The 25,162-nt window shown below is 45.5% G+C and overlaps 1 protein-coding gene across 2 annotated transcripts; it reads left to right on the top strand.

Annotated features, from left to right (window-relative positions):
- The first annotated feature begins 871 nt into the window (after nt 1–871).
- On the top strand, nt 872–25,111 carry LOC142467288 (uncharacterized). 2 transcript variants are annotated; one of them, XM_075572766.1, is made up of 5 exons: nt 872–1,001; nt 13,017–13,954; nt 14,247–14,360; nt 14,738–14,851; nt 21,977–25,111. In XM_075572766.1, the coding sequence occupies exons 2-5, from the start codon at nt 13,096–13,098 to the stop codon at nt 23,410–23,412; spliced, it is 2,523 nt and encodes an 840-aa protein (XP_075428881.1). In that variant the 5' UTR covers nt 872–1,001; nt 13,017–13,095; the 3' UTR covers nt 23,413–25,111. The 2 variants fall into 2 exon arrangements, with proteins under 2 accessions (XP_075428881.1, XP_075428882.1); XM_075572767.1 differs by lacking the exon at nt 872–1,001 and having other exon boundaries at nt 11,276–13,954.
- The last annotated feature ends 51 nt before the right edge of the window (nt 25,112–25,162 follow it).

Genomic DNA, 25,162 nt, shown 5'->3' with positions numbered 1-25,162 from the left:
ACCTGCACCCACAGAGGGGAACTGCAGGTCACAGCATCCAGATCTGCACCCACAGAAAGGAACTGCAGGTCCCAGCATCAAAACCTGCACCCACAGAGGGGAACTGCAGGTCCCAGCATCCAGATCTGCACCCACAGAAAGAAACTGCAGGTCCCAGCATCAAAACCTGCACCCACAGAGGGGAACTGCAGGTCCCAGCATCCAGATCTGCACCCACAGAAAGGAACTGCAGGTCACAGCATCCAGATCTGCACCCACAGAAAGGAACTGCAGGTCACAGCATCCAGATCTGCACCCACAGAAAGGAACTGCAGGTCCCAGCATCAAAACCTGCACCCACAGAGGGGAACTGCAGGTCACAGCATCCAGATCTGCACCCACAGAAAGGAACTGCAGGTCCCAGCATCAAAACCTGCACCCACAGAGGGGAACAGCAGGTCCCAGCATCCAGATCTGCACCCACAGAAAGGAACTGCAGGTCCCAGCATCAAAACCTGCACCCACAGAGGGGAACTGCAGGTCACAGCATCCAGATCTGCACCCACAGAAAGGAACTGCAGGTCCCAGCATCAAAACCTGCACCCACAGAGGGGAACTGCAGGTCACAGCATCCAGATCTGCACCCACAGACGGGAACTGCAGGTCACAGCATCCAGATCTGCACCCACAGAGGGGAACTGCAGGTCACAGCATCCAGATCTGCACCCACAGAGGGGAACTGCAGGTCACAGCATCCAGATCTGCACCCACAGAGGGGAACTGCAGGTCACAGCATCAAAACCTGCACCCACAGAGGGGAACTGCAGGTCACAGCATCCAGATCTGCACCCACAGAAAGGAATTACAGGTCCCAGCATCAAAACCTGCACCCACAGAGGGGAACTGCAGGTCCCAGCTGCTATACCCAGCCTGCACCCACAGAGGGGAACTGCAGGTCCCAGCTGCTATACCCAGTCTGCACCCACAGAGGAGAACTGCAGGTCCAGGAGGGTCCATAGGTTGTAAGTCACAGGGATCTATCCCTGATTTGAATATTTAGATAGGGATGTTGGTGGAGTAACCACTTGTGTATGGCAAATATATCCTCTGGGTTAGACAAAGACCTCTTTGATTGTAAATTCTCAGGGGCAGGGATTTCCTCCTGCAACTTTGTTGCACTTATTGTATTATAATTCTCTGTACTGTTTTGTCTGTTTTGTAAAGCGCCGTGTACACTGTGGGTGCTAAATAAATATAGATATACACAGGGCGTTAATTTTTTTTTTTTTTAAAGGTGCTGATAATCAGAGCAACAGACAGATATCCCGGGGGCCCAGTACTAGAGTTTCCACTGGACACCCTGTGTCAAAGGCCTTGCAAGACCCCCCCCCTCCCATTTCTCCTCCTCCCTCTCTACCCTCTCCCACATCCCCACCTCTCTCTCTCCCACACACCCCACATTACCCAAATTATTGAGGAACCAACCAGGAGAGGGGCAATACTGGATTTGGTAATATCAAACAATGTAGAAGTAATAACAAATATTCAAGTCTGGAAACATTTGGCTAATAGTGATCATAACATGGTCTCATTTGAAATAAATGATCAATAAAACCAGGTTACTTGGGTTCAACAAAGTCCTTAAACTTTAGAAAGGCTGATTTTAATAAATTGAGGACTAATCTATAAGGACTAAATTAGGATTATATTCTTGCACGGAAAAAATGTAGAAGATAAATGGGCAGTCTTTAAAACATTGTTAGAAAAGCACACTTATCAGTGTATACCCTTGGGTAATAAAATAAAAGAAACAAGCCAGGTGGCATACATCCAAGAGTTCTAAAGGTGTTAAGTTCAGTAATAGCCACACCATTACATTTAATATTCAAGGACTCCATTTCCACAGGCTCAGTACCACAAGATTGACGTAAAGCAGATGTGCTGCCTATATTTAAAAAGGAAGCTAGATCATAACCGGGGAATTACAGACCTGTAAGCCTGACATCATTAGTGGGGAAACTACTTGAAGGTTTAGTATGGGATAATATTCAGGAATACCTAATGGAAAACTCATTATTAGTAATATAATGGATTGATGAAGGATAGGTCGTGCCAAATGAACCTTATTAGTTTATTTGAAGAGGTAAGTAATAATTTAGACCAGGTTAATGCAGTTGATGTGGTTTACTTCGATTTTGCAAAGGCTTTTGATACGGTTCCACACGAGGGTAAAGTACAAAATAAAGCAAATTGGACTCCGTACAAATATTTGCACCTGGATTGAAAACTGTTTGAAGGTTAGACATCAGAGAGTTGTCATAAATTGAACTTTTTCAGGTCGGGCTAAAGTTGTTAGTGGAGTAACTCAGGGATCGGTACTGGGACCCCTGCTTTTTATCTTGTTTATTAATGACCTTGAGGTTGACATAGAGAGCAAAATCTCCATCTTTGCTGATGATACTAAATTGTGTAAGGTAGTAGAATCAGAGCAGGATGTAATTTCTCTCCAGAAGGACTTGGATACACTGGAAACTTGGACAGGTAAATGGCAGATGAGGTTTAATACAGTTAAATCTAAGGTTATACATTTGGTAAACAAGAATAAACAGACAATTTACAAATTAAATGGTAATAAATTAGAATCCTTGATGGAGAAGGATTTAGGAGTGCTTGTAGACAGCAGGCTTAGCAATAGTGCCCAAAGTCATGCAGTAGCTGCAAAGGCAAACAAGATCTTATCTTGCATTAAACAGGCAATGGATGGAAGGGAAGTAAAATTTCTTCAAAGTGCAGGCCTCTTCTAAGACAGAGATACAAAGTAGAGCTCTACTCACAAGTTAATAATGATTTTCTCCATTTAATGTGGCAGCCAAGAACAGTGGAAAAACATATGGACCTTTCATCAGGTGGAAGGGAAGTAAACATAATTATGCCCTTTACAAAGCATTAGTAAGACCACACCTTGAATATGGAGTACAATTTTGAGCACCAATCCTAAGAAAAGACATTATGGAACTAGAGAGAGTGCAGAGAAGAGCTACCAAATTAATAAAGGGGATGGATAATCTGATTTATGAGGAGAGACTAGCTAAATTAGATTTATTTACATTAGAAAAGAGGCGTCTAAGAGGGGATATGATAACTATATACAAATATATTCGGGTACAATAGATGGAGCTTTCAAAAGAATTATTCATCCCACGGGCAATACAAAGGACTCGGGGCCATCCCTTAAGGTTGGAGGTAAGAAGATTTCACCAGCAACAAAGGAAAGGGTTCTTTACAGTAAGGGCAGTTACAGTGTGGGATTAATTACCCATGGAGACTGTGATGGCAAATACAAAAGATATCTTCCAAAAAAGGTATGAAAGATGGGTTGATCCAAACATGGGAAGGATGTTGATCCAGGTAGTAATTTGATTGCCATTATTTGGAGTCAGGAATTAATTTATTTTTCCCCTCAAGAGACATCATTGGATGATATATTTTTTTTGTTTGCCTTCCTCTGCATGAAAATATTGTAAATACAAATATAGGATAAGTATCTGTCATCTAATTTTAGCATAGGTTGAACTTGATGGACGTACAGATGCAGCAACCGTTACTTTAAGGAATCTCAAAATGGAATTTCGGTATGTGCCCGAGATCCTTGCGAGTTGCGCTGCGACAGACTAATGGCCCACCGGAGTAACAGCTGGGGTCCCTGCTGTGTGAGTCCTACCTTGGTCTGCCGTTCTGTAATAGAAGCGCAGTAAGAGGCTGAATCAGTCACTCTAGCTGCATGCGCCTCTCACGGGCGATCGCGGGGGTTTTATTAAAATTCCAACATTACAGTAATGTAGCAGAGCAGAACCGCATTGGTTTCAGGTCCAGGGACCCCCTACTTCCCGAGATACAGGCCCCGGTATGGGGTGCCGGTATCCCCATGTTAAAATAATGTGGGTCACGTGACCGTGGGATCTAAACAAAGCAGCGGGGATACCGGCACCCCATACCTGCGTTTATCTTGGGAAGTAGGGTGTCCCGAGGCTGAAATAAACTTTGTTAAACTTAGGAGACCCCCCTGCTCCCTCACACTAGTATCAAAACACCCCCACACCCCCAATAAAAAATTACCGTAGCGGATAGCTGCTAAGGTAATGAAGCTGCTTACATTTTATTTTTATTCATAGTGTGCGTGAGAAGGGGGTCTCCGGAGCTGAACAAAGTTGGTTTCAGCCTCAGGAACCCCCTAATTCTGAGTTTCAGGCCCTGGTATGGGGTGCCGGTATCTCCTCCAAGTAAAAATTCACGTGGGATGCAAACAAAGCAGAGGGATACCGGCACCCGATACCGGGGCTTGTATCTTAGAAACTAGGGGGACCCCGAGACTGAAATAAACTTAGTTCAGCTCAGGAGACCCCCTGCTCACACACACAAAAAATAAAAATGTAAGCAGCTTCATTACCTTAGCGGCCATGCAATGCTTGCTAAGGCAATGAAGGGGTTAAGCACAGTAATGTAGCAGATTACATTACAATATGTACTGTACTACCCACCAACTAATACACAACCCACCCACCCCCTGTGTCCCCCCATAAAACCATGATTTATTATTTTATACACAGGATTAATACCCCAGGCCGACGGGGGTCCCCGGTGGTCCTGACGGGTGTCCGCAGGCCCTACAGTGCACCAGAGGGGGGTGCCCACAGGTGTCTGGGGGTCTCCTTGTGGTCCCCGCTAGGCGCCGTGGGCCTCTAGGTGGTCCCCGCGTGTCACAGTGGGCCACAATGCGGTCCACGGGTGGTCCCGCAGGTGTCTGGGGGTCCCCGGGTCATCCCCACAGGTGTCTGGGGCCCTTGGTTGGTTCCCACGGGACTTTGGGGCCCTTGGGTAGTCCCTTCGGGTCTGCAGGGCCCCCACAGCTGTGGGGCCCCCGGTTCATCCCCGCAGGTGTCCCCGTGGGTCCACAGGTGGTACCCGTGGGCGTCCGAGGGTCCTCAGGTTGTCTCCATAGGTCCCCGCAGACCTTAGGTACCAACCCTGTATGTAAAAAAATAAAACATGTCCTACACTTAAATAAATAACCCCCTCCCCCACCTAACCAAACACATACAGTACTGTAATGGGCAAAATAACTATTATCCAGATATGGATAATAGATTATCTGTCCATTATTAAACACATTAGCCAGCATACATAAATCAAGTAAATAAATACAGTTCTACTTACCCCTGCATTATGATGGGTGTCCTCGTCAGCTTACTGCCAGGTCCCTGTCCTACCTTGGCAAAAAAATACATAACAAATACAATCTAATGGCCCCCAGCCACTTAATCACTGTAGCGGTTATTAACCGCTACAGTAATTAAGGGGTTAACCCACCCGAGAGGCCTAACCACCCACCCAGGACCCACCATACCCACCCTATGTGAGGATTCGCTATTCTGGCGGTTCTGTCCCCTTAACCCTTACCCGCTTGTATGAATCCAGTGGCACTCAAGAAAGGCAGTCTAACGATGGTGCTCATGCGCGGCGCACGGGCAATGCACGGGCTCCGTCGGTCCCCGCGGCTCCTGGGTCCAGGAGGCACTCTCTTGCCTCTGGCACTGACGCGCGATGCATGCATGGTGCGCGGTCTCCCCGCCAGTCTGCGGACTCTGCCTCTCGTCCTGACGTCAGAGCTATGCGGCATAATAGTACCCCGCGCGCCTCCTCTGTCCCCACGGGCCCCCGCCTCCGGTCCCCCCCCCCCCCCCGTACTGACGCGGGTGTCGTAGAACGCACTGATGGCGCGCGACCGGGTTGCCAGCGACGCACCTGCGCGATCCAGAAGCCTGTCAGAGGCAGTTCTGCTTCCTGGATGCCTCCCATTGGTGGGAGGTCCTTTAAATATGCTGTCTGAACTCTGTCTTTGCCGAGCATAACTTCTGTTGGTGACGCTGAACCTCACTACTCCTAGCCTGTCTGTTGTTAACTTGCTGCCTGACCCTGCCTTGTACCTTGGACTTTGTGATACTCTCCTGCACTGACCCTTGCTTTGGATACGACGACTCTGCTTTCTCCTGCACTGACCCTGGCATTGGCTACGACGATTCTGCTCTCTCCAATTCGGACTCCGGCTACGTACCCCAACGATCCGCTACTCTCCACTCCTAGACCCGGCAAGTACCACGTTTATGCTGCCTTCTATAACCCTGCCCCGGCCTGCAAAATTATCCTACACTCTAGACGTGCCCTCGCGGTTGTGGTCGGCGTTCTATACCAATCCCTACCTCAGCCCAGCGGTCGCGCCTTGTTTGTGGTGAGCTACGTGTTACAGTATGCTCAGCCAAACAAACTTCGACCCCGCTGATGTATGAAAAGTCCTGAGCATGCACGCCAACGCCCTGTCAAGTCTTAAATGGGAGTCTAATGACCAAAATTTGAGAACCTTCCGGGAGGACTTTAGAACCTTATCCCTCCATCTACAAAGGCCACGCACGGATCCCGCGCAATTGGTCACTAGTACCCCTCTCATGTCCTCTTATCTGTCTGAGCCCCGGTTCCCCACACCCATTCGGTATGGTGGGAATCCTCACGAGTGTCGGGGTTTCCTTAAGCAATGCTTCATTCAGTTTGAAATTTATTCTTCCCGCTTCTCTTCTTATCGTTCCAAGGTAGCCTATATAATCTCTCTCCTCATAGATGATGCACTTGCCTGGGCTTCTCCCATCTGGGAGCGAAGATCCGTCCTCGCCCAAAGCATTGTAGCCTTTACCAAGGAGTTCCGCAGGGTATTCGATACACTGGGTCGAAAGGTATCTGCAGCTTCTGCTTTATTCTTAATTTCTCAGGGTAACCACTCAGTCACTTGCTATGCACTCGAGTTTAGGACCATTGCCGCAGAGACAGATTGGAACGGGGAATCACTGTCTGCTGCCTTCTGGCAGGGATTGTCTGAAACCGTGAAAAATTAACTTGCGACTCACGATCGGCCTACCGATCTGGAAGATCTCATTGCGGTCTGCATCAAGGTGGACCATCGCCTCCAGGAGAGAAGGACTGAGAGACGACATCATCACACAGCCCCTACCAGGATAAGCCCCAACCAGGTGTGTCAGTTTGAATTACCTGTCCCAGACTCATCTGAACCTATGCAGTTGGGAGGCACTACGCTCTCACGCTCTGAGAGGCAACGCCGCATAGACGCTGGACTTTGTATTGTGGGGGTCCTGGACATTTTGCTTTCTCTTGCCCCAACAAGGACGGAAACGCAAGGTTCCCATGAGGCCTAGGGGAGTCTCATTGGGAACGATCTCTTTATCCCCTATAGCTACTTCCAATCCCACAAGGATCCTTGTGCCTATCTCCTTGTCTGGTAAGGGATTTTCTATATCCACATTGGCCTTTCTTGATTCGGGCTCCGGGGGCAACTTTATTGATCAGAGCTTTGCAGAGAACCATAAGATTCCTCTAGTGTGCAATGTGTTATTTTAGGTCAAGTACAACAACCAATCAGATTGGGGAATTGGTTCCCATGATCTGATTGGCTGAAATACCATGTTATGCCGGCTTAGGGATGTCATGTTAAAGCGAAGCACAGCCATTCTGATTGGCTAGCATCATTCCCTTTAAATGACGTCATTTAAAAAAAAAAATTAAAGTCGGCACATGGTTTTAATAGCCAATCAGATGGCTCTTAAACCAGTTCCCGAGCCAAATGTGACATCACAAGCCCTAATTAAGGCCATGGCGCCTCATTTGAGCCCACGAAGACGACGAGACAACATCGGTTGGGATCTACCATGAGGCTTTTTGGATTACAACAAGAAGATATCAGATTAAGAAGATCAAGAAATAATGACAGATGAAGATAGAAGAAGGTGATTAAAGAAAGAAGATATGGGTACCTGATCCGGATCGTCATGGCGGATGGCATCGGATGGTGTTTGAGGCCTTCGCGGTACGTGAGCTTCCTGTTTCCCCGGGAGTCGGAGGGCCAGCGCTTCTAAAGGTAAGTAAAATATTGGATGTATGGAAATGTATTTTTTACAGGTTTTTCTATTGGATGTATATTTTTATTTTGTATTTGCATATTGACTGATAATGTATTAATCTGTACCACTTTAGGGTACAGATCAATACATTATTAGGCCAATAATTTGTTTTTAATTACTTGCTTTGTATTGATGGTGATTTTTTTCTATGTACTGTACTGTATGTTTATTATGTGGATGTACAGGCATACCCCGGTTTAAGGACACTCACTTTAAGTACACTCGCGAGTAAGTACATATCGCCCAATAGGCAAACGGCAGCTCGCGCATGCGCCTGTCATCATGTCCTGAACAGCAATACCGGCTCCCTACCTGCACCGATGCTGTGCGCAAGCGAGGAGACTATAGAGCCTGTTACAAATGCGTTATTTACATCAGTTATGGACATATATAACGATTGCAGTACAGTACATGCATCAATAAGTGGGAAAAGGTAGTGCTTCACTTTAAGTACATTTTCGCTTTACATACATGCTCCGGTCCCATTGCGTACGTTAATGCGGGGTATGCCTCTAATTGTTTGTCATTTTGCTGCTTTATTGTAAAAAATGTTGGCGATAGATTTTCGTTTCTAATTAATGATGTGTTGTGTTGGCTAAAGCTTTTAATGGTTGTGTTACCGATATTTTTTAATAATGAATGTCTTTGTTGGTTACTGGTTTAATTAATTCATTGTTGTTTTATTAATTGGTTTGATTGGTTGCTTACTGGTTTAATTAATTGTTGAGCTGGTTATTGCTTGTATTAATTGCATTAGCTGGCTAGTGTTTTTATTAAGTGAATTGTGTTTTTTTGGAGTTTTGTAATGTTTTATTATTGTGTGTTTTGAGCATTCATGTATTTTGATTAGGGTGCCCATTGAGTGCTATAGTGGTTTATCAGGCCCATATTATTATATGGGTACGATGTATCACTATATTACTCAATGGGTACAGGGTGGGTATAGTGGGTCCGGGGTGGTTGGATAGGCCTTCCGGGTTGGTAGCGGGGCAGGGTGGGTTAACCCCTTAATTACTATAGCAGTTATATCTGAATAATATTTATTTTGCCCGTTACTGTACTGTATGTGTTTGGGGGGCGGGGGGGGTTATTTATTTAAGTGTAGGACATGTTTTATTCTTTTACATACAGGGTTGGCACCTTAGGTCTGCGGGGACCTATGGAGACCACCCGAGGACGCTCGAACTCCCACGGGTACAACCTGCGGACCCACGGGGGACACCTGCGGGGAAGAACCGGGGGCCCCTCATCTGTGGGGGACCACCTGAGGGCCCCTGACCCCGTGGGGATGACCTGGGGACCGCCAGACACCCGCGGGACCCCCGTCTGGTGCACTGTGGGGCCTGCGGACACCCGTTGGGACAATCGGGGACCCCCATCGTCCTGGGGTATTAATCCTGTGTGTAAAATAATAAATCATGGTTTTATGGGGGGGAGACACGGGTTGGGTGGGTTGTGTATTAGTGGGTGGGTAGTACAGTACATATTGTAATGTAATCTGCTACATTACTGTACCATAACCCCTTCATTGCCTTAGCGGGCATTACATGGCCACTAAGGTAATGAAGCTGCTTATATTTTTATTTGTGTGTGTGGGAGCAGGGGGTCTCCTGAGCTGAACAAAGTTTATTTCAGTCTCGGGGTCCCCCTAGTTTCTAAGATACAAGCCCCGGTATCGGGTGCCGGTATCCCTCTGCTTTGTTTGCATCCCACGTGAATTTTTACTTGGAGGAGATACCGGCACCCCATACCAGGGCCTGAAACTCAGAATTAGGGGGTTCCCGAGGCTGAAATCAACTTTGTTCAGCTCCGGAGACCCCCTGCTCACGCACACTATGAATAAAAATAAAATGTAAGCAGCTTCATTACCTTAGCAGCTATCCGCTACGGTAATGATTTTTTATTGGGAGTGTGGGGGTGTTTTGATTCTAGTGTGAGGGAGCAGGGGGGTCTCCTAAGTTTAACAAAGTTTATTTCAGCCTCGGGGACACCCTACTTCCCGAGATACAGGCAGGTATGGGGTGCCGGTATCCCCGCTGCTTTGTTTAGATCCCACGGTCACGTGACCCACAGGATTTTAACATGGGGATACCGGCACCCCATACCGGGGCCTGTATCTCGGGAAGTAGGGAGTCCCCGGACCTGAAATCAATGCGGTTCAGCTCCGGAGACCCCCTGCTACATTACTGTAATGTTGGAATTTTAATAAAAAACCCCGCGATCGCCTGTGAGAGGTGAGCAGTTAGAGTGACTGATTCAGCCTATCTCTTACTGTGCGTCTATTACAGAAAGGCAGACCCCGGTAGGATTCACACAGCAGGGACCCCTGCTCTGTTACTACGGCGGGCCATTAGTCGGCAACTGACCATCTCGGGTCCACCACGCGACGCAACGCGGGATGTACCCAGTTATTCCTTAAAATAACGGCCCCTGCATCTGTATGTCTTTTTCAACCTGATCTACTATGTAACCCATACAAAAACAAAAAGAGAAACCGCGCAAAAAACCTCAGTGTAGTATATTAAAAATGTGTTAATAGTTTAAACAGGTGAGTATTGCACGTACATCAAGGAAAATAAATATCAGCATGACATGTATAGGGACATGTTACCACTACAGCAAACTGCAACCGTGTTGTTTCAGCCCAGCAGCCGGATCGAATCTCTCCTTTTCCTCTCTGGTGGCAGTCTTTAAAAACCCTCCACTCGAGTTGGTAAAAACCTTCACTGTATAGTGAGGGTACAGCCGCCGCTGGCACGAAGAGAAGGACTCCCTTGCTGGTTCCGGGTTCGGCTCACCACGCATGCGCCGATGACGTCATCAAATGGCACCGTCAGAATTCTCACGTCACGTCTTTTGCAGTTCAGCAATTTAGCAGCCGAAAAGTGTCCCGAACAGAGTGTCCCATTTGATGACGTCATCGGCGCATGCGTGGTGAGCCGAACCCGGAACGAGCAAGGGAGTCCTTCTCTTCGTGCCAGCGGCGGCTGTACCCTCACTATACAGTGAAGGTTTTTACCAACTCGAGTGGAGGGTTTTTAAAGACTGCCACCAGAGAGGAAAAGGAGAGATTCGATCCGGCTGCTGGGCTGAAACAACACGGTTGCATTTTGCTGTAGTGGTAACATGTCCCTATACATGTCATGCTGATATTTATTTTCCTTGATGTACGTGCAATACTCACCTGTTTAAACTATGAACACATTTTTAATATACTACACTGAGGTTTTTTGCGCTGTTTCTCTTTTTGTTTTTGTACTAGTTATCGGTTTGTGGAGCCATCCCACGAGCACAGCAGCACTTACCTCCTTCCCAACAGGTTTAATACTTGATTTAATCACATATTTATTTTGGGTATATACACTGTTATCACTTTGCACCAGGTAATTTTATACCTGAACACATTATCACAATTTTATGAGTGCAGATCACTTTTTGTCTCACTAAGTAACCCATACCTGTCTCCTCTTCACTACAGTACTTTCACCTCTACTGCTCTCTCTGACTTGGGCCATGGGGCCACAGTAGCATGACTGTGTTGGTATTGTGCTTCTCAGTCATAATTCGGTTCTTCTTTCCTGATTTGTGTGGAAAGCCGATCGTAGTACTGAGATGGCATTGCAGGTGCGATTATAGTAACGCACAGCTTGCTTGGTTGTGATGTAGAACCTATATCTAGATTGAATCACACCAGCAGCTTCCTTCATTTTTTGTAGCATCTTTGCTGCAGACACTTCCTAACATTTGACTGGAGTAACATTACACACTGCTCCAAATGTTCATAATTCTTTCTTTGACGTTGCATTCTCCATATGGATTGGAGAAGGCAGGCTGCTTTATTCTGGCTATTTAGCTGACGTGTTTTCATTCCTCTGCAGGCAGCCTGTATGGTGAGCGTTGCAGAGCCTTTGTGCAGATTCGTTTCTCGTTCCAACCTTGCTTGGACAAGAGCTTTGTAGTACTTCTAAATTACTCTGCTGCTTTTCTCCCTTTTTAATAAGTTTAGCTCATCAGCGAGAGAATCCCGTTTCTGGAGCTTGCTCTGAGTGTGCATCAACGCATTCTATTTTGGAGCTCTGCGGATTTCTTCGCTCGGGTCGCAGCTGCTTGCCTCAGTTTCTAGGCCTTCTTGTGCTCCCTCTTGTACCGAGTCACCTGGCCTCTAAGCTTGGCCTCTAGCGATGCTCTGGTAATGCTCAGGGTAGCCTGCAGTTTCTCATGCTGCTCTGCGGGGGGACACTGGGTAATCGGCCGTTCCAGTAGCACTTGTACTCAGCCTGCAGATTCATATATTGGCTTTATTAAGCCTGTTCCTTTATCCAGGCAAAACATATAAAAACAACAAAATAACAACCCCCTATCCCTTTGTAAGGGATAACTTACTTCCCCAGGCCCTATCTGCAGGACTGGAGGGATATTCCCATTACTAGCCTATGACCCCAAAGTCTCAGGAAGTACCTTAAGCAGGTGGCCCTCTGGCAGGTTGCTAGGTCCTCTGTGTCCAGGAAACATAGGTCTGGGTGTCTTGATCTTAGCACAGGCTTTGTGCTCAAGACAGTGTCTGTGTGCAGACTTCTCTGCTATCCTTCTGTCAGCCCAAATGTGAGTTAAGGAATCTGTCCTGTGTCTCGCATGAGGCTTTTTACAGAGCTCTCATTAGTCCAGGTGGAGACTAGTTAATTTAATAGCTGCAATTACTTGTCTCTCTGCTGGATTCTCAGAGCTCTGAGGCTGTTTTATTTAAACAGGGATAAGTCCCTGTTACACTGTGGTTTAGTAAATTAGATGGTTACGTTATTACAATCCTGATCCATTCATGTATTTTGCAATGTTTGAAATTACGTTCCTGTTTGAGGATGGACCAGATGTGTGTTTTGGTGTCCCTGTCTTCTCTGACTCTTTTTGAGTTGTTCTGTGTTAATAATGTTAGGTTTGAAAGCTTATACTAAATGCTGTATATTTGTCCAAGAAAACAGATCATACCAATTACATGTCTTTTTCTTCTCTTTTATACAGGCACAGCTGTCATCCAACAAATATAAATCAAGTAACCTCCTATCTCACCACCTTCAGAGAGGCACTGCCCACAACCAGCATGGACAGAGGACCACTGCCCACTACCAGCATGGACAGAGGAGCACTGCCCACTACCAGCATGGACAGAGGAGCACTGCCCACTACCAGCATGGATAGAGGAGCACTGCCCACTACCATCATGGACAGAGGAGCACTGCCCACTACCAGCATGGATAGAGGAGCACTGCCCACTACCAGCATGGACAGAGGAGCACTGCCCACTACCATCATGGACAGAGGAGCACTGCCCACAACCAGCATGGACAGAGGACCACTGCCCACTACCAGCATGGACAGAGGAGCACTGCCCACTACCAGCATGGACAGAGGAGCACTGCCCACTACCAGCATGGACAGAGGAGCACTGCCCACTACCAGCATGGATAGAGGAGCACTGCCCACTACCATCATGGACAGAGGAGCACTGCCCACTACCAGCATGGATAGAGGAGCACTGCCCACTACCATCATGGACAGAGGAGCACTGCCCACTACCAGCATGGACAGAGGAGCACTGCCCACAACCAGCATGGACAGAGGACCACTGCCCACTACCAGCATGGACAGAGGAGCACTGCCCACTACCAGCATGGACAGAGGAGCACTGCCCACTACCAGCATGGATAGAGGAGCACTGCCCACTACCATCATGGACAGAGGAGCACTGCCCACTACCATCATGGACAGAGGAGCACTGCCCACTACCAGCATGGACAGAGGAGCACTACCCACTACCAGCATGGACAGGGGAGTACTGCCCACTGCCAGCATGGACAGAGGAGTACTGCCCACTACCAGCATGGACAGAGGAGCACTGCCCACTACCAGCATGGACAGAGGAGCACTGCCCACTACCAGCATGGATCCACAATTGTTAAGTCAGTACAGTAAATATTTTGGTGGCTCTGAAATTTGCAAGTAGGGGATATCTGGTAATTTGCAGTTATTTGAGTCAAACAGTCAAAAAAAATAATTTTGTTTTCTTATAGAATCACTAGCAGGTAAGATATAATATGTCTTCAACTCTATTAGTCAATTTCTGCCAGAAGGACTACTAAAATATGTATTTACGACGGGTAGTCTATTATACCAATATCCGAGAAGGTCAAATCACAAGAAGAGCCCCAACTCCCAGCTTCACATGATGGATTTTCCTTTTCTTATTGCCAGGTTTTCCAGTGATTGTACCGGAGAGGTTGGAGATTAAGTCAGAGAATGAAGAACCGAACACTGAGGATCATCTGAGCCCAATAAAGAGAGAAATAGATTCATTTCCTGTTGGTGGTAAGTAACCTTATATACTCACTGGTCTTTTTCAATTTGTTTAAAATGTGGACTGAAATGTCTGCAATATTGTGGAAAATAACATGAAAGCACGGATACAATTATAAGCTACGTGTTCTAGTAAAAAAACAAATGTACATGATTTATCTTAGGTTATAGTGAGAATATTATTATTGAGGTATGAACATTTGTTGTACCAAAAGCTCCAACGTGTTTTCAGCACTCGGGTGGAAAAACACCCATCACTCAAGTACAATCAATTACTTATCCCCTCCCCTAGGAATAAGTATAAAATATTTATGTACCGTATAGTGATATCACAAGAAGAGTTTCCACTCCCAGCTTTACGTGATGGATTTTCCTTTTCTCATTGGCAGGTTTTCCAGTAATTTTACCCGAGAGGTTAGAGATTAAGTCAGAGAAAGAAGAACCATACACTGAGGATCATCTAACCCCAATAAAGAGAGAAATTGTTACATTTGCTGTCGATGGTGAGTACCAGAACATCCTTCTATGTAGACAAAGGTTATCGTGTTACAAGTAGTATGGTCACCTTTAGGGAGTATTCAGGGTTACTTGCCTCTCATAGGAAGTCCCTAGGCCTGCTGATTATTCTGGAACAAGCCATATGCAGCAGAGTTACAGCAGAAATATGTCTCTTCCCAAACGAGTATAAAGTTTGGAAATGCAGAGTTATGGGTCTCTGACCATCAATGGAGTACATTTGGAAAAAAACAAAACAATTTTTCAGAGGCACCTTCCACTTCCACTTCCACTCTGTAGGCAGCTCGTACGACGACGGTTGCGGAGCATTTACGTACATAGCTTTCTCGCTCCTTTCGTCTTTGTAAACAAGCTCTGTAGTATTTCTGAAAAGCCAGAACGCTTTCCTTTCTCTGGGTCCACTCTGATCTGAGAAAGTTCCATTTTAAGACACAGGAATTTGTTCTCTTCGTGCGTCAAAGCAGCCTCTCATTTTCCAGTTCTAAGAGCAGCTCTGGCTGTTCTTGTTCCATTTGCTTCTTCACCTTTTCTACTCCGTGAAGCTTCTCCATTTCTTTCACTGACCTGGTCAGTTAAATCTGAAACTTCCTCTTTCAGACTTCTGATCTCTCTTTCTACAGTCTCAAAAGCATTCAGGGTCTTCATCGGCATCCCTCCATTTACACACTTCTGGGCTGAGACTGTGGACCTCCTAGCGAGAGACTTCCAGGTCTGTGCTGAGAGTGCAAACGTCTGTCTGAGAGACATCGAGATTTGGACTTGGACTGCAGACCTCATGCCTCTTGGTAGACTCCAAGCTCTGTGCTGAGACTCTGGGCCTGCTTCTGAGAGACTCCAGTTTCTCCCTGTGCCTCCTCATACTTTTGTTTCAAGTTATCAATAATTTTGTCAGTGACTCTGCTTCTCCTCCATGGCGGTAACAGTAGCGTTTGCCATCTCAAGATCAGTCATGCCGTTCTCCAATCGACTACGCAAGCGACGCTCTGTTATTTCCAATGTTCCACTCTCAAGGTAAGCTGCGAACAGAGACCTCTGTAACTTGACCTTTGCTTCTTGCTCTTTATCCAATCGTTCACGCAGGAAATCAGTCATGTCTGGCAGGTTCCAGTGCATTTTGTTCTGGCTTCCCTGGTACTGTTTGTTGAGGGACTCTCACTGGCAGAACCAGATAAACACACCTTATGGGTACACTATTTCAGCATTGGACCCTCTGCTTTCCCGGGATGATTCCACCAGTCCCTCTATGCTGCAGAACATCTTGGCTTCTTCTGATGTCGCAGGGTCATCTGCGAATGTTCCTACAACTTCGACGGTAAGCGGAGGACCTCGTCTCTGTTTCTTTCTCTTCCACTTTACTTTGTCAGACTTCGATGCATCAGTAGTTCTGAGCTCCCCTTCATTGCTTGAAACTTTTGCAATTCTACTACAGTATGCCCACCATGCTGTGCTTGCGGTTGCAGTAACGTATGATAATATTGTTTGCACTGCTGGTGCTGCTTGTGCCTCTCTTGCCGCCAGTGGTCAAATTCAAAGACGTAGGGAGACGACTCTTTCATGTGCCTGGGGTCCGTGCACCCCCAAAATCCTACAGGCATTTTGCTGGTGCTTCGCGCTCTCGCTGTGCAGTCTGGATTTCAGCAAATTACCAGTTAAGAACATTTCTGGGGAAATTTCCCTTCTGCTGCGCAGACATTTTTAAACCCCCTTTTTTCCCGGACACATGGTGGGCAGACTTTACTCCCAGATACAGTACCTCGTGTGGCTCACCATCTGTAGGAGTCTCCCCAGACAGACTGTAGGGTTTGTTGCTTTGTCCAGCGTAGTGCACTTTGTTTTTCTGTAACTTCAATAGTGCCCAAAGTCATGCAGTAGCTGCAAAGGCAAACCGGATCTTATCTTGCATTAAACGGGCAATGGATGGAAGGTAAGTAAACATAATTATGCCCCTTTACAAAGCATTAGTTAGACCACACCTTGAATATGGAGTACAATTTTGGGCACCAATCCTAAGAAAGGACATTATGGAACTAGAGAGAGTGCAGAGAAGAGCCACCAAATTAATAAAAGGGATGGACAATCTAACTTATGAGGAGAGGTTAGCTAAATTAGATTTATTTACATTAGAAAAGAGGCATTGCTAAGAGGGGATATGATAACTATATACAAATATATTCTAGGACAGTACAGGGAGCTTTCAAAAGAACTATTCATCCCAAGGGAAGTACAAAGGACTCAGGGGCATCCCTTAAGGTTGGAGGAAAGGAGATTTCACCAGCAACAAAGGAAAGGGTGATTTACAGTAAGGGCAGTTAAAATGTGGAATTCATTACCCATGGAGACTGTGATGGCAGATACAATGGATTTGTTCAAAAAAAGGTTGGACATCTTTTTAGAAAGGAAAGGTATACAGGGATATACCAAATAAGTATACATGGGAAGAATGTTGATCCAGGGAATAATCCGATTGCCAATTCTTGGAGTTGGGAAGGAATTTATTTTTCCCCTTATGAGATATCATTGGATGATATGACACTGGGGTTTTTTTGTTTGCCTTCCTCTGGATCAATAAGTAAGTATAGATATAGGATAAAGTATCTGTTGTCTAAATTTAGCATAGGTTGAACTCGATGGACGTATGTCTTTTTTCAACCTCATCTACTATGTAACTATGTCGCGTAGGCTGTTTTAGGAATTGTTGCAAATAAAAAAGTTTCCTTGATTGTCTCCTGGCCCCTTTTGAAATACGAGGGCCATCTCTAGCATCCCGCTCTGCCACCAACTGTAAGCGATCCATGCAGAGTTGAAGACTGGAGACTTGATGTGGGAAAAATAACTTAGGCTTTTATTCAGACGAAGTTTCAATAACAAAGTACTGGCTTGTCCTAGCTAAAGTTCCGCAACATAATGTATAGGGTTTTCCTAGGCCTAAGTTCAGCTTCCCCAGCGAAATAGGAATATGGCATGCACGTCCGAATGTTCCTAGGGATCGAGGACAGGCCCATGTGTACGCAGACCAATGAGAGACAGAAACACTTCCTGCCATAAACCCTTGGTAGAAAAAAGAGAGAGAACCTGGGGCGGTCCCTCCAAATACAATGATGCTACAATAATACAAAATCACGATGGACCATACTAGCTCAAGCTAGATAGGTTTGATTGCCGCTCCAACCCCTGACTGAGGATCTTCCCGCGATCTTCGAGGTATGGATATGTGGAAAAAAGAGAATGGGGGGGTGCAATACTATTTACAAGGAATCAGAAGATGTCCCTAATACTCAACACACAAAGGTGACCTAACGAAGCAATACGTTGCAAAACGCGTAGTTCATGTGGGGCCCTGGAAGTTTGCATCATCTGCATCATTTGCATCATCTGACCGCTATCGGCCACCATAGGCAGTTTTGAGTCCTGAGCACCGGACGCGGGGCAACGGAAGACACTGCAGCGCGACGCGGGAGCTGACTGCATGTACCGAAGCGGTCCTACATATGACATCATACTGCTGAGCTCCATAACAGAAAGAGTTTGGTCGGTAGCTGGTAGCTGTGAAAAGACATCAGCTGTGAAAAGACCTGTCCGGTACCACACTTGGCCGTGTGAGTACACTGATATATTATATTTAATCCCATCACCATCACCTTTATTGTGTGTTGTGTATTAGGGACATCTTCCGATTCCTTGTAACTAGTATTGCGCCCCCCTATTTTCTTTTTTCCACAAACCCTTGGTAGAGTCAGGTGGGCTTGTTAGTAGTATTGAGACAGACAGTTGTCCTACCGTTCAACCTATTAATCAGTAGTGTAGAGATACTGAGGTGCAAAGGGGATAAGGATAAACATCAAACGTATAAATGTTTCCCTAATCAGGGAGACACAAAAGATTCCTTTCTGGACTCTTACAGTTAAGTTACAGCTAGGTGCTGAGAACAAATTGAATCTCTGAGCTATAGCTCCAACTCCTACTGTACTCTTAAAGTCAAAAACAGTGAAGTATTTAATCAACAAATATACCATAATATATACACAATAAAAAGACTGACTGATATATTTACAATAGTGTATTTTAAATCCTCAATGGTGAATACAAGGTCCTTTGTATAGAGGCAATCAGTTCATGTATGAGAACACAGCCATCTATTGGTTGTAGAATATAGTAATGTGGCAGATGTATCAGAACACTTGTCTATATCCTAGAAGAGCTTCACCAATACCTGTAATAAGCAACACTGGAAACACACAGTGTATGTTGTGTGCTTGTGAAACCTCCTCTAAATACTAGGGTATGGTAAAGGATCTAGTAACAGAATAATAGCTAGCTCATGAGTAGTGGACACGGGGAAACAGAGCTCCAGAAACCACCATTAAACCACTGTAAACTAGTTGGTGAGAAGATCAGCATCTATACACGTAATGATTGATGTGCACAGGGAGAACACCCTAGTATAATAAAGTATGGTATAGTATCAGATGGTTAGTACAGTGCCATACTCATGAGTCTGTAACACCAGGGATTAGTACCCAAAAAGCCACTAATGAGCACTATATAGACACACTGGTAGAGAGGTCCAACAATACAATTAAGCAAAAATGATTACAATGCAAGCAATCGTATACAGAGTTAGGTGACTACAAACCACAGTATCCAATAACATTGTCAGCAAAAGTAAAGTCCACAAATGTGAGTCCCGATTGCAACTGTATCCAAATACACATGTATTCCCAAGAGCCTGTATCAGTACGTTAGGCCAGGGGTGAGCAAACTTTTTATGCCGAGCCCCCCTTTTCATCCATGAAATTTCTCGCCCCCCCCCCTGGCTGATGTAATCAAAATCATATGACGTCAGCACACGTGAGCCGTTTCAGCCAATGAGGGCGAACCAGCTTTGTGACGCGTCTGCCATGCCCCCGCCACGCGTCTACAATCTCCTGCAGCCACGTTCACAAATCGCTTGGGCTGCAGGCGTGCGCGCAGGTAGTATACTAGTATTGGATCACTGTTTATTTTATTGTTTGCTGGCATCTGGTAATATGTTTTTCTCTGCTGCACAAAGGCAGTCCATTTGAGGGGGCATTCATCCACCTCTTTGCTACCTCCCTTCCCTCTCCCCCCATTCCCCTCCCTTTTTTCCTTCTCCCATTTGCTTTCCCCGGTGTCATCCACTCCTACCTACCAGTTTTATGTATTATTTATTTATTCCCATTTTAAATATTGCCCAGGGATCAGAGATCCCCATAATCAAACTCAAGGCGGGTACTGATGGATCTCCTCTGCTGATCAATACTCCCAACTGACCCCCCTGACCCAAAGAATAACCCTCAGCTCCCCAAATCTCATCCTCCTCCCATGCCACTCAATTCTACAATCTCTGCCTGACCGTCATCCCTCCGTTTAGCTGGGGGGGGTGCGGGGGCGCTTGGTTAATCTCTTCTTGGTCCTGCTGGAGCTCCCTGGGGATAGGTGATCATGAGACAGGGGCCTGCTCCGGCTCCTCCAGGTGCTGGAAGGCACTGCTACCAGTGTGTGTGCAGCTCATTGGTCTGAAAGGGTAACCACCTCCTCCCCCGCCTAAATTTCCCGCCCCTCCCCTCTCGCCTCTCCCCCAGCAGCAGCAGACACAGCAAAGCGTGCAGCTGGAACATCAATCACACCACGGTGCCAGCCAGACCTGTAGCGCGTTTGATGTCACTGCGCTGGGGCGTGCTCCTACCCTGGCCTCTTTAGAGCCACTTCTCTTTAGCCACCATACCCTCGCAGCCCCCGCGCGCACCATGATGTTGGCCGCCAGTTAGGGTGACCAGATTTTCAAAAGTAAAAACTACATCTCTTAAAAATAAATATTATGATAGTTGTCTAATAGCATCCCCATTTATGCTGTATTATTAATCTCCCTCTCTCCCCGCCACATCAGGACCTCTCTCCCCTCTTCCACAGTCTCACTCTCCTCTCCCCCAGTCTCTCCCACTCCCAGTGTTTCTCACTCCCTCTCCAGTGTCTCTCCCTCCCCCCACTCTCTCCCTCCCCCCAGTGTGTCTCTCTCTCTTTCTCCCTCCCCCTAGTGTCTCTCACTCCCCCCCCCCCCAGGTCTCTCTCCCTCCAGCTATTGTGTGTCTCTCTCTTTCCCTCCCCTCAGTAAGTCTCTCTCTCACTCTTCCTCGCTCTCTGCAGTGTGTGTTTCTCTCACCTTCCCCCAGGGTGTCCCCCCTTCCCCCCAGTGTCTTTCCCTCCCCCTAATATGTCTCTCACCTCCCTCCCACCTCTCCATGTCTCTCTTTCACCCACCTCCCACTTCTCCATGTCTCTTTCACCCCCCCTCCACATGTCTCTTTGACTACCCCACCCCCCTTCCCATGTCTCTCTTTGACCCCCCTCCCACCACTCCATGTCTCTCTTTGACCCCCCTCTCCATGTCTTTCTTTGACCCCCCTCTCCATGTCTCTCTTTGACCCCCCTCTCCATGACACACACACTCACCTTATCACGCTGCATTCAGCAACGCAAAGCCTGTGCTCATGAGCTGTGCAGCACAGCGCCACCTAATGGCTGAAGGAAAAATTGCAGCTACCGACTGCTTTTCTCTCTGCTTCTGGCAAAATCTCCCACGCCGCCTGTGCCCCCCCCTAAACAATTTTGCTCCCCCCAGTTTGCGCACCGCTGACTTATCTGAAAGAGTGCATCCAGAAAGGAATCTTTTTGTGTCTCCCTGATTAGGGAAACATTTATATGTTTGGGGCTTGTTAGTAGCCCTGCCTTCCCCCATGCAGGGATTAACCACTGCCTGGCTGACACCCAACAACTCTAGCTGTTGTTAACAGCCTTGCTCCTGTTACAATGATGTACATGCACACTTGATAATCAATACAAATTATATATGTATCAAAAATAATTCACTGCGGGAACTGTAAGAAACAAATTGCAGATCTTTGGGGACCATCACCAAAGGCATTGAGGGCATTGGGTATCCAGGGGCCAAATTTTAAATTCATGGGTATTGAGTACAAATAATATTTTGGTAATTAAGTAGTGATAAAGTAAATTCTGCAAAGTATGTTTTATTAGTAATTTGCTTTACAGATTGAAAACATTTCAGTTATGTTTTTGTTTACTTCTGTTAGAGAATCTCCTGAATGAAGCGCAGAACTGGAGCTCTGATATGTCCAGAAGCTGGTTGACTCCCTGCAGCCCAGAAGTGCCACAAACCAATAATTCCTGCCACATGTTGCACACTTGCAAGGAACCAGTGCCACATGATGGTGAATTTACAGGGCTTGTACAGCACACAGCACAGATTGAGTCTAAGTATGGGTCAAGCAAAAGATGTGTGAGAGATTCAAGAAGATGCTGCAATGCTCAGCTTTTTGTCTGTTGTAATTGTGGGAAAAGATTCTCACTGAATAGGGACTTTCTCACACACCTTTGTGTCCACACTAGCAAGCGACTCTTTACTTGTGCAGACTGTGGAAAGCAATTTTCACTGATGGGGAAACTCCTTTTTCACCAGAGGACTCACACAGTGGAGAAATATTTTAATTGTACAGAGTGTAGGAAGCAGTTCAGCACTAAGAGCAGCTTCCTCACACACCAGAATATGTATACAGGGAAGAAACCTTACACATGTGCAGAGTGTGGGAAACAATTCAATGCTCAGGGCAGCCTTCTCATACACAAGAGAATTCATAAAAGAGAGAAATCTTTCACATGCACAGTGTGTGGGAAAAGCTTTTCAAAGAAGCAGCACCTCCTCAGACACCACAGAATTCACACACGGGAGAAATCTTTCACATGTACAGTGTGTGGAAAAAGCTTTTCACATAAGAACAGCCTCCTCAAACACCAGAGGATTCACATAGGGGAGAAACCATTCACATGTACAGAGTGTGGGAAAAGGTTTTCAAAGGACAGAAGCCTCCTCAAACACCAGAGGATTCATACAGGGGAGAAACCTTTCCCATGTGCAGAGTGTGGGAGAAAATACAGTGTAAAAAGCAAACTCCTCACACATCAGATGGTTCACACAGGGGAGAAACCTTTCACATGTACAGTGTGTGAGAAACAATTCCGTTTGAAGAGTAGCCTCCTTGAACATCACAGGATTCATACAGGGGTGAAACCATTCACATGTGTTGTGTGTGGAAAAAGCTTTTCACATAACAGCAGCCTCCTCAAACACCACAGGATTCACACAGGGGAGAAACCTTTCACATGTACAGAGTGTGAGAAACAATTCTGTTTAAAGAGCAACCTCCTTCAACACCACATGATTCACACAGGGTTGAAACCATTCGCATGTACAGAGTGTGGGAAAAGCTTTTCACGTAAGAGCAGCCTCCTCAAACACCACAGGATTCATACAGGGGAGAAACCTTTCCCATGTACCGAGTGTGGGAAAAGCTTTTTACAAAAGAGCCACCTCATCAAACATCAGAGGATTCATACAGGGGAGAAACCTTTCCCATGCACAGAGTGTGAGAAAAGCTTTGCACAGAAGTGCCAACTCCTCATACACCATAGGATTCATACAGGGGAGAAACGACTTGCATGTTCAGAGTAGGGTTGGGCAATATACCGGTAGCATAGCAATACCACAATAATACATTTTTTTTTTTTTTAAAGACCAGTAACTCAATGCTCAATATGGATTGTCAAAGAACACCAGTCGAGTACACTGGGATCGCAAGCACCAGACACAACAAAGTAGTTTAATAAACAGACTTTATTTTGGCCAGAGCCAACAGGAGCAACACAATGCACAACACAGGGAGAATTCAAATGCAGTGTTTCATAAGATCGCCTTGATTCATATGCAGCTCTTTAAACAGACAGAGCAGTCTGCTGGGAGAAATGGTTTCTAATCTAAATATCCAGTAGGTTTTTTGCTTACAGAGACTATTAAACTGAGCACCACTGAGAAAACACGATGGAATAACCTCTAGACCCGTGTGATTTAAAAAATATGGACACACCAGTATGATGAATTTATAAATGTCTTAACACCCCTTGCATTAGTTTTTTCTTGAAAATATTCCTCCTGTGTTCAAAGAAGCGGACCCTTAGTGGGCGTGTGGTACGCCCCACATATTTTTATCCACAATTGCAAGAGAGTAAAGAAATAACATATGGTGTATTACAATCTATAACTCCCATAACTCTAAATGTTTGCCCATAAATGGATGATGAAAAAGTCCCACACCCATGTATAGAATGCTTGCTTGTGATGCAGGAGACTTCTCTGCATCTATAGTTACCAGATGTCTTTAAATCTGCAGTTCAAGCAATATCCTACATGTGTGTGTTTTTTTTTTTAATAAATTAGTTCTGTACTACTGTATGAGAAAATACTTGTAGCATTTAAGAAAAATAAACAATTTTGTAGACATTTAATGTATTCTACTATAACAAGAATTTTTGTTCCTATAGCAACCATTTACAAAGTCACATCCCCTTCCGAAACAGCATCACCTTTTTAAGCCCTGCCCTCTCTAGCAGTGAACCAATTGAATCTAGTGCCTACCTGGTCACATGATCTTCCTAACAGAACTTTGGCTGTCTGTGCAGCATAACTCTAAATGTTTGCCCATAAATGGATGATGAAAAAGTCCCACACCCATGTATAGAATGCTTGCTTGTGATGCAGGAGACTTCTCTGCATCTATAGTTACCAGATGTCTTTAAATCTGCAGTTCAAGCAATATCCTACATGTGTGTGTTTTTTTTTTAAATAAATTAGTTCTGTACTACTGTATGAGAAAATACTTGTAGCATTTAAGAAAAATAAACAATTTTGTAGACATTTAATGTATTCTACTATAACAAGAATTTTTGTTCCTATAGCAACCATTTACAAAGTCACATCCCCTTCCGAAACAGCATCACCTTTTTAAGCCCTGCCCTCTCTAGCAGTGAACCAATTGAATCTAGTGCCTACCTGGTCACATGATCTTCCTAACAGAACTTTGGCTGTCTGTGCAGCAAAAAAGGACCCAAGATGAATTTAGTGAACCATTTTTTTTTTAAAACAACAGCTTGAACTGCAGCTTTAAAGGTAAAAAAAAAAAAAGTGGTAGAACCCATAGTTTGTTTTTTGAGTTAAGATGGTGTTATAAAGCCTTTTAGATTTTCAGCTTTTAAAACAATCATACAGGGCTTAGAGGAACTATTTTTTCTCAGAATTGAATCACAGGACAGTATATGCCAATATTTATTTAAAATGTTCTTAATTTTGGGTGCTGCTTGTGAGTATCTTGTAATAAAAGCAGTACGTGAATCAAACACTGTTCTTTTTTACTGTCTTTTTATCATAT

Source organism: Ascaphus truei, chromosome 16, assembly GCF_040206685.1.
Source record: "Ascaphus truei isolate aAscTru1 chromosome 16, aAscTru1.hap1, whole genome shotgun sequence".
Taxonomy (NCBI): Eukaryota; Metazoa; Chordata; class Amphibia; order Anura; family Ascaphidae; genus Ascaphus; species Ascaphus truei.
Note: the sequence above shows the minus strand (reverse complement) of the source record. Positions and strands in the feature narration are given on the sequence as shown.